Source organism: Amphimedon queenslandica, unplaced genomic scaffold (genome assembly GCF_000090795.2).
Source record: "Amphimedon queenslandica unplaced genomic scaffold, v1.1 AMPQUscaffold_13124, whole genome shotgun sequence".
Lineage (NCBI taxonomy): Eukaryota > Metazoa > Porifera > Demospongiae > Haplosclerida > Niphatidae > Amphimedon > Amphimedon queenslandica.
The window spans coordinates 20,910-31,276 of NW_003546640.1; the positions used below are offsets into that span (position 1 = coordinate 20,910).

A 10,367-nucleotide genomic window follows, 5' to 3' on the forward strand; every position below is an offset into this window, starting at 1 on the left:
TAAACTAATTCCATACTTTAAATGTTACTGTATAGCTCAAAACATTTAAGGTTGAAAACTTTCACAAATTTTGTGGTTAAGGTCTCAAAAGTGAAAGTTTTTATTGCATAAATTCAAAGGGGTATGGTCATGTAGGAATGGGGCTTGCCTCAATAAAGTGAGGACATGTATCTTTATTGTCTCCCAATTGGCTTTTATCAGCTAAACCTCAATAAAAAAAGACCAAAACCCTCTTGCAGTCATGCTTTTCATTTGCCTGATGCTGTGGCAGCTGCTGACCTCTCTCAATCCTCAAGTATAAAGCTGCTAGCCACACCCTCAATGAAACAGACCTAGGCCATTTGCAAAAGTTTTAATCGCGAATATCTCTCTTTCCAGTCATTCGTAAGAGTTTTACTTTTGAATCATTTCAGCAGTACGGTACCTAATCTATACACAGGTATGTACATGTCCTAGTATCCTACAAAGCCATGAGATAAAGGGGCCACGTTGTGGTACATCACTAAAAACTATCATCTACTCTTGCTAAGATCATATGCAACTCCGAGGTTAATAATGGTATATCAGGCAAAATCAAGAGGGTCAATAAAATAATAATAAATAAGGTCACTCAATGGAATAAGAAAAAGGACCTTGTAGACTTTCTACCTTTTAATGTATGAATGAGGATGCTTTTTTCAAATACCAGGCAATTACTTCAGTTCATTATGGGTCTTTATGTGGCTTCTACATATAGGTTAAACCATGTCTGAAGGTGTCCATACTATTTGGAACCCGAGGGCGAAGCCCGAGGAGTTCCAAATAGTGTGGACACCTTCAAACATGGTTTAACTCATTTAAACTAACCGTGAAATATTGATTGTGCCATACTACGCATGTATAGTTATGCATTGTGTGTACATGGGTTATTGTTACGATGGTGACAATGTGTTATTATTGCGCAAGACTAGCGGGCTCCATGCTATTTGGAACCCTCATTAGTGGCTAAAACATCAAAGCGAATTATACATAGGTTAGTTTAATTCCTGGTTACGGTCCTACGGACTCACAATGCTTGCTCAAAAAATCATTTTCTGTTAAAATCACATGGCTCCACTTGCAAATGTCCATTTATAATTAAAACAAAATGTGTAATTTGCTATGGGAACTATTTAGCTTTTCGGCCACTTCCAGATAGTTTATTACAAGTTCATGAATATACATTTTGCACATGTAGGCAACTAAGCCCAGAGGTCCATCATTACACCTTTCATAATTTGTTATAGGTAGAGTTATATTTGCAGCTGCAATTATTCGCATTTATATAAAATTCAATCAAAAAATGTAAATCGTTAGAGCATTGTTAAGACAATAATCCACATGTTTAGATTCCTTAGTAGCTTTAGTGGAGCCATTCACCAATAGTGACTTGTTCTTGATCTGTTATCATTTTATGGACCTCTACCTATGAGCTTTTTAGTCTCTATGCTGCAAACTGTTTGCTGGTCCGCATAAATGAAAAGAATAGGAAGCTCTCGTTCCTCAGAAATCAAGCAACTTAACCTAGTTATGTCATAAAAGCAGAGCAATCCGGACACTAGTATACTTTAGCTGTTATTGTTTATAGCTACTATGGGTGATTAGCTAGACTAGGCCCTGTAATAGCAAAAGTATACTCTGCTAAGACAAGATAATGGGCAAAAGCCCAGAATAACTTAATTAACAGTCTATATACAGATGGTACACTTCATTAAACACTAGAAGATTAGGAGTAGTAAAATTTTCATCATATCAGAATTGATAGCCACACAATTTTACTTATTTCTCTTAAGGAGTTGATTGAACAGTGTTGTAACTAAAGTCAATTTGCATTAACCTGAGCCCAAGAAGTGATTTCAGACCCTACCCAATAAGTAACACCATGCAATAATATTGTGAAAAGTATGGTTGTACTTTCTGCATGGGTTATACAACCAAGTTGGAGCTAAAAAACTATAGCTGCTTTTTTAGTATTACAATAGATGCAGCAAAAGGAGAGGAATGCACTAGTATGTTTATTTTTACAATGAAAACTTGGAAGTCAAAAGACATTGAAAGAAAACAAGGGCTGAGGTAAATACAAATGGACTTTAGCATCATTAAGAGAGAAGTTGCTTGTCATGAAGAAACAAGATTTGCAAAGTTTAAGCAAAAATGTGTCACTGTAAAAAATATTTTGTTTAATAAAAATTGTCTGACTTAAATTTTTGCTCAAATCATTCACAGAATACTTGGAATCACTGCAGTCTTTTCATAGATTTAGGAAGGTGTATATAGTCTACTTGTCCAGCTAGTTTAAGTCTTAATGGAGCCAATGTAGCTAGAAAATAGTGCTGTAAACTTTGTTATAATTAGGCAACCTAAAATCTTTGACTCACAAGAGTTGTTTTTTGAGCAAATCATAGACAGGGGTGCTGGGCATTCGCCAAAGGGTCTAGCACTATACTTACTTTTGCTTAATACATTGTGATGGCCCGGTGGTGCTGGGTCTTATTTTATTCAGGTAAATCTCCCCTCAAAGTTGATGTGTACTTCCAGATATCATGTAATTAAGAGCCTACAACTGTACGTGTTTCAAATATTGAATAATTTTAATTATATTCTTAACCAAATTGACAAGGAATTGAATTATATCAGTGATGTAACGGGTAGTGAAGCCATAAGGACCTTTATAGACAAAATTACAGTCTCAGGGTAGACTATAGATTCTGTATCTGAAGTCTCTTAGTCATTACTTGTTCAAGAAGTGGAATAACGGTGAACAAATAAACACGAAAAGTTTATCAGTTTTTTAACAATCAATGATGAGAACACAAGTTTTAGGAATTATTCAAGTTGGACCACCTAAAGAACAGAAGTCTTTAATAGGGGCTTGCTTTAAATCTTTATTTAAAATATTGCTTTTGAAATACTGGGGATCAATGACATAACAAACGAGTACTTCAACTTTTTTAATTCCTAATAAATGCAGGAGAAGAAAGAGCCTCTATCATGTTATTTTTGCTACAGCATAATAGTGTTGAAACAGCTGATTTCTTCAAAGTATCATAAGACATTGCAATCACTAACATGCATAGATATAGGTGAAAATCAATGCTGCATAGCTGGAGAGAGCAAGTCTAATCAGGGGTAACTGCTAGACAACATCATAATTTCAATAGAATAATCCACCCACGCAACGGAAGCTTTCAATCCCTTTAATTTACTATGGCATGCTGGTGATAATAAACCACACCCAAGTCAATTAACACTAACTAGAATGGGTGGAGACGGAGAGTCTCAAGATACGAGACTGCTTCTAAAAAGAACTGATTAAAGCAGCTACAATAATACCAAGGGATAGTAACACAAGAACAACTCAAGAACACTGCGGCAAGGTGCTTTGCTTTAATATTACGAAGTTTTTAATTAAAGTAGCATCTCAGTTTCCATAGTATTTCATTAAAAATTTTTTTACTGCTAATAATTGTAGCTGCAAATCTATAGTACATCAGACCCGAGAATGATATTCATAATCACAAAGGGATGGCTTCACATCATTTGAGGGTATATACATGTACATGCAACGTATTGTCTTGGTATAACATGTGCAAGTAATTACGACAACTGATTATTACTTGTAGTTAACTAAATGAAGTACAACACTAAATTAACGTCCATGCATATACAATTGTACATGTATGATGTACATGCATAATGTACATGTACATAAACAATTAAACACTAAAATTAGGACAAACATGTACTTGTACAGTATGCGCCGTAAAAATTTCTTACTTTTCCTGTGAAAATTCAAAGGATTTATTAAGTGACAGTAACTTGTTAATAGATTTTGCCTCCATTTCCATTTCACCATCGTTACCCAATGCTATAAGTAACTGCTTATTGACACTAGCACACTTCAATATGTATGAATAAATATCCTAAAATAACGAAGGACAATAAAAATGTACATGCATAAATGTACCATATATTCTAAAATAAAAGCAGAGTGCAAATAATCTCCGGAATAGCAAAAAAATCGACCTATATACACACAAATCTAGCCTAAATATAACATGGTTGCCTTGTAGATAATTACTTATAGGCTTCCTGAAGTCTTGTATGTGAAGTCTCTGGTTCACATCTTGCTGTCTCATATAATTTTAATTTTAATTTTAAATTTATTTCGAGAACAAAATAATGCTGCTTTTTGAAATAGATGCCCCGCTTCTAATTTGCAAAAATACAGCACTTGTAAGTACTTGCATGTGTACATAAATACATGTACATGTATATCATATATTTACTACACTTTTGCAATTAAAAATTAAAACCTCATTGTTGTATACTTTACTTTTCTCAATTGTGCTCTTTCAAGGAAAGTCTTAATACCCTGAGTCTTTAGGAACTCATCAATTAGACGTGAATGCAATCCAAGGCTTTCAGGATAAAATAAAACCACAGAACAATTTGAAGACAGAATTTTGGGTACTGATCTTGCTCCAGTAACTAATATGAGCCTAATAAAGAGCAAACATAACAGTATAAAAATATTCCTATAATTATTTTCAACACCTTGCATTCACAGCTGGGTTTTTATTAAGACTTACTGAGGTTCTCTATACAATATAATGCTCCTAAAAAATCATTCAGACAGCATCTCTATGCTTTCTTGCTGGTAAAAAGCTTATAACTTAGTCCCATGTGTACGCCACTATTTTCTTTGCCGTGGCCACACGATACTTTACATATAGGATGTGAGTGCAGCTGGTTGCTAAAGCATATTAATTTCGTAATTTCTCCAATACAATGTGCACAGATAAAATGTAAGTGTGGATATATGGTAGGTCGAGATATATTCACGGTAATAAAAAAAACCAAATATAAACCATGGAAACGTATAGGACACTGCCATGGCTAAATTGTATCCAGCTATTGATCTAATCTTCAGCAGCTTTACTGGAGCCATTCACCAATAGCGACTTGCTCTCTATTTATTAAATTCTTGTATGGGGCTCTACCTCAGAGCTCTTTTAGCCTCTTTGCCACAAATTGTTGCTGGTCCATGTGCTGGTAATAATGAATCACACCCAAGTAAATTAACACTCACTAGAATAAGTGGAGAGTCCAAAGGTATGGCAAAACAGTATTTCTGACAAGGACTGGTAAAAGCAGCTCCAAAGACACCAAGGATTACTAACACAACAACAACTCACGAGCACTGAATTTGCTTCAATATCACCCTGTTTTTAATCAAAATAGCATATTTGTTGCCATGGTTTTTTAACTGAATTTTTTATTACCGCGAATAATTGCAGCCATTACATCCCAACCTACACTATATGTAAACATATAATTATAGAGAGTGTGACAATGAAAAAAATTATAGAAGTGACCTGGGGCCCTAACCCCCAGGTCATCAATAGTCGCAATAGTACACAAGTAACATGTACAGTAATTGCATGATAAAAGGGAGGGACAGATTAAGCAAATAATGACCAATGCACAATATTAGTACCTAAATTTGTAGCTGCAATCAACTTCTTTACCATCGATCTACAAAATGTACAAAAAGTAAATTAATCTACTATATAAGGTGGTCTGTCAAATACAATACAAACCAAAAAAAGGCTATGTAGTATAGTGAACAGTAGCAAAAATAAGTTTGTAGGAGTATTAGTTTTACTTTGCAACTCTTCACTGCATTACCCTAGCACATCTACTGTAGTAGTAAACACTCTTAATTTTACAATTACTACAATCTGTGTTGTCCCAAGTCCATTTCTACTGCCGCTTTCTACACTTAAAAACCAATTTTGAGCAATTTTCACTCCATTATAATGACAAACTACTACCTGCCACAAACAATGAACGTCACTATTACTTCTATCTACCGTCACATTGCAAATTCACAAAAAAAGAGGAGCACATTAGTTAAGTAACTGTGGAGTACATTGTAACTACAGTACTTGCCTTTCTTGGTTTGTACTGTACATGTACATGTACATGTATGTACAGTATGTACATGTACATGTACACTGTACTTGTACAGTACATGTACATGCATACATGTATGTATGGAGGTATAAATTGATAAGTATTGACTTACAACAATTTTTAATGGTTTTTTGATAGATAGCTTTCGTCTACAGTTAAGTACAGAACTAAATGTATTATCCCTGGTAGATCCCAAATGATGCACATCAACATTATCAACTATTAATATCTTGCCTTCGCTGACAGCTTGTATCAATACATTACATAATGATGTATTCTAAAGGACAAAACATACATATACATGTCCATAAAGAAATTTAGCAACTCAATATGTATTTAGTTCATTGTAAAATGTACCCAAAAAATTAATACATGTCATGTGTCATAAAAATAACCAAAAAAATTAAGCATCACTTACATCATATTGTGTCACAATAACAGGGGAATCTTTGTTCTTCCTCCTGTCTTCACCTTCTCTGTTTTCTCTCTCAAAATGAGTTACCAACCAACTAACAGACATTCCAAGAGGATCAATAACCAATGGCCATTGTGAAGTATACTCTGATAAGATATTGCAAGCAATAAGTACAGTGTGATGATCCATTGGTAATTCTTCTAATGACAAGGATTGATGTTGAGCTGGTGTCAGTAAAAATGATATCAATGACTCCATTGGATTACAATTTGTCGACAATGAGTGAGGAGAACATTCAGTGCATATGTGTACTAAAGACTCTTGTCTATAAATAATAATAACAAATAATACTTGTGCTCTAATAGATGTACATGTACTAACAGTGATCTAGTTGGTATTGCTCCACAATAAGTAAGAAAAGCAGATGCTATGATGACAGTGTTCAACAACATTTCGCACATTGGAAGATCATTTAAAACTTGACCCCATTCCTCCAATCTTGAGTTTAAACTAAAAAGTAAATAAAAAATTGTCACAATTCAAAAAATTGTGATTTTGAAGTACATGTACATGTACATTTACATATCTTTTCTGTAACAAATTACAAATGGATGTAAACTTGTATAGAAAAGTAAAAAAACTGGGAATGATTTTTTAAAATATACATGTATGGAACACCAACTTTTAATAGCCTATGCTTATAATGCAATTTAGTTCTATAGGACAGATTTCAGATATACAAACAGCTTAAGCAATATAAATTCAATAAAAACTAAAAGGCCAAACAAAATTTGTCGTAACAATCCGGATAAAAACATCAACATGTATGTACAATACAAACCTCTACAATATGTACATACATGTATACCATATACATGTACATACAATACATGCACATTATTTCACACAAATATTGAATTGCAAACCTTTCTAAAAGATTTCTTGCTAATTTTAGTTTGGTGACCAGCTGTTGACAAGTCTTAGATAGATTATGTTTTTCCATTACAGTCTCATCAAATTTTCTTTTTAACTCAGCAAGCTCTTCTTCCAATAACTTCAAATAATCTTCAGACACATCCTCATCTTTATCATCATCAGTTGTAGCATGTAACTGATCATGGAACTGACATTTATGTTCTGGTGTCATATCAATAGGTACCTCCCTTTTTAATGCTAGGGTATATAATAGCATTAAGTAAGCACATTAGTTGGAGAAAAGAAATTACATACTATATAGTGCTTTACTATGGCGTAGCAAAACTTATGCAGCTTTCAGACAATAGTACACATACATGCATGTACTGTATGCATGAATGTGATTACAAGTTTTGCAATTTCAACTGCCATTCAGAGTATAGTAAATTCACAAAATCCTTTTTTGCAAATAAACCTAAATTTATAAATGTGCAAAAGTTTTGCTCAGTAAAGCACTACTAGTTTAATCCAAAACAAATATTCGAATTAATTAAATAAGTCCCAAAAAATTGCTAATCCATGTAAATGTACAAGTACATGCACAAGCGTGTTCTTCTTACACACAGTATAAACTAATAGTAATTTGTAAACATTCAAACTACAATGTACAAGCATCAAATACATTTTAAATATAACTGCACAACTGGTTTCTTTTGTGGCCTCCAACTTTTGTTGGTTAAATTATAATTGAAATCGTCTTTCGTATTTCACTAAATTGTTATTTGATCATAATGAAGCTTATCAAAATAAAATTAAGTAGATTTGAGCCTACACAAAAGAAACAGCCAATACAGCACTACATGTAACCATTTATTTATAGTACACCCGTACATTACATGAGTTAACCTTCAATATCCTTTTTAATCTTCTCAACTTTAAAAACGGCATTACTATGAGGTTCAAATGAATACTGGTATTGAACAATTGATACAGCAAACTCAAACAGGACTGACACTGCTTCTGAAGCATGTCTGGCCATTGATACAGATATAAGTGACGAGGATGTTGGAACTAGAGGAGGCTGACTACTATCACCATCATTACTACTACAATCATTATTGTAATTTGTTGACACATGTAATTTAGATTCTACTAAATTAACAGAATCCTGGCTCAGACCATCTTCCCATTTTAAACTATTGATAAGATCAAGGAAATGCTGTGAGTCCCCAATAGCCAATTGTAATTGTGTCCAGTAATCCTTCTCAGAGCTACTTTTAGAACTAGTAACAGTAGAAGACTTTCTAGTTAAAACAGTTGGACCAGTTAAAGGCGAGGAAGGAGTTGGAGTTGCTTTTAACAGTTGTAGCATTAGTTCCATTATCGTGCCTACTAGTGGTGGTGGGTTGGGTAATGTCTTTATTTCGTCTATTGTGTTACGATCTATTTTATTCTGCCAATACTGAGCCTGTTACAGTAAAATAAAAATACATTAATTAAGTTAATACTACTATTATTATTGGGCAAACCGCACTAAGATGAGAGTGAGTTTGTACAGGTAGGTCCTCTAACTATTATTAACATTAAATAGCCTAATCTTCATTCAAAGTGGGTGTGGTCACAATGAAATAAAATGGCAGCTATCAGCAAGTCTATGCTCATTTGATTGCAATAAACCAAAACGGTCAGCAAGTAAACTGCTATCCAAAAACTTCTGTAGCAGCAAGGAAGGTTTTACAGCACAATAATAATGCCGCTCATGGGCTGAGACCCTTCAAATGTTTCACATTCTTCTATTTATTATAAAAAATAGCAATCTGTATGATACAACACAGAAAAGGAGAGATTATAATGTTATTCATTTATTATTATATATTCCCAGCAAAAAAATCTTACTAAGATCTTGTATTATCTGATCAGATAAAGTAAGGTGAGATAAGAATTAAGAACAACCTTATAAGATCTTATTTGGATCAATCTTAGCTACTATATACAGGCATGATCTTACTTAAGATCTTACATGACTTATCTTACAATATCACTGATAAGATGTATATGCCTGATCTTACTTAAGATCTTACATGAATTATCTTACAATATCACTGATAAGATGTACAGGCCTGATCTTACTTAAGATCTTACATGACTTATCTTACAATATCACTGATAAGATGTACAGGCCTGATCTTACTTAAGATCTTACATGAATTATCTTACAATATCACTGATAAGATGTACAGGCCTGATCTTACTTAAGATCTTACATGACTTATCTTACAATATTACTGATAAGATGTATATGCCTGATCTTACTTAAGATCTTACATGAATTATCTTACGCTTCACATCATTTTAAGTCATACAAGATCTTGAAAGATCTTACAAGTTGCGTGATGTCACAGGAAGTAGTTGACAACCCACGATAGCCTTTACAAAAGTATGAGCATATAAAGAAAGCAAACTTTCAACAAAATTAAACTTAATTAAGCTATAATGACATCATTATTATGCATTTAAGCAATGTAAGTTCTTGCTCAGATCTGACAATTGCAGTCATTTTAATACTATGGGATATGCTTGGAATCCCAAATCCGAACTTAACTATTTCTTCAAGATCTTGACAAGATCTTACAATATCCTTCATGATATTAGTTCATAACAAGTAAGAGTCTTAAAAGATCATGCAAGATTTAATTCCAGATCTTGACTGATCATGTAAGATTTAGTTCCTGATCTTGCCTGATCATGTAAGATTTAGTGCCTGATCTTGACTGATAATGTAAGATTTAGTGCCTGATCTTGACTGATAATGTAAGATTTAGTGCCTGATCTTGACTGATAATGGAAGATTAATCGTCAGACCATGCCTGATCATGTAAGACTTATCATAAGATCTTGGCAAGATTTATCATAAGATCTTGGCAAGATTTTGGAACTTCTTGTCTAATGACCTTGCAAGAACAGGCATGATTAAACATGCAAGATCATTTGTAAGGTTTCATAAGATCTTAAGTAAGATCTTACGTAAGATTTTTTTGCT

At 33.5% G+C, this 10,367-nt stretch overlaps 1 protein-coding gene across 3 annotated transcripts in view; it reads right to left on the reverse strand.

Moving 5' to 3' along the window:
• The window catches only part of LOC100635578 (dynein heavy chain 5, axonemal-like), a 78,217-nt gene that overhangs the window by 11,463 nt on the left and 56,387 nt on the right, over positions 1 to 10,367 (reverse strand). For all 3 annotated transcript variants that reach the window (XR_002186304.1, XM_020001001.1, XM_020001002.1), the window contains 8 exons: positions 8,234 to 8,795; positions 7,339 to 7,585; positions 6,794 to 6,922; positions 6,416 to 6,737; positions 6,110 to 6,274; positions 5,519 to 5,556; positions 4,355 to 4,520; positions 3,796 to 3,941 (listed from right to left, as the gene is read on the reverse strand). Coding sequence is in view for 2 of the 3 variants with exons in the window: in XM_020001001.1 (XP_019856560.1) it covers positions 3,796 to 3,941; positions 4,355 to 4,520; positions 5,519 to 5,556; positions 6,110 to 6,274; positions 6,416 to 6,737; positions 6,794 to 6,922; positions 7,339 to 7,585; positions 8,234 to 8,795 (1,775 nt within the window). In the remaining variant the exon portion in view is untranslated. The remainder of the gene's footprint in view (positions 1 to 3,795; positions 3,942 to 4,354; positions 4,521 to 5,518; positions 5,557 to 6,109; positions 6,275 to 6,415; positions 6,738 to 6,793; positions 6,923 to 7,338; positions 7,586 to 8,233; positions 8,796 to 10,367) is intronic.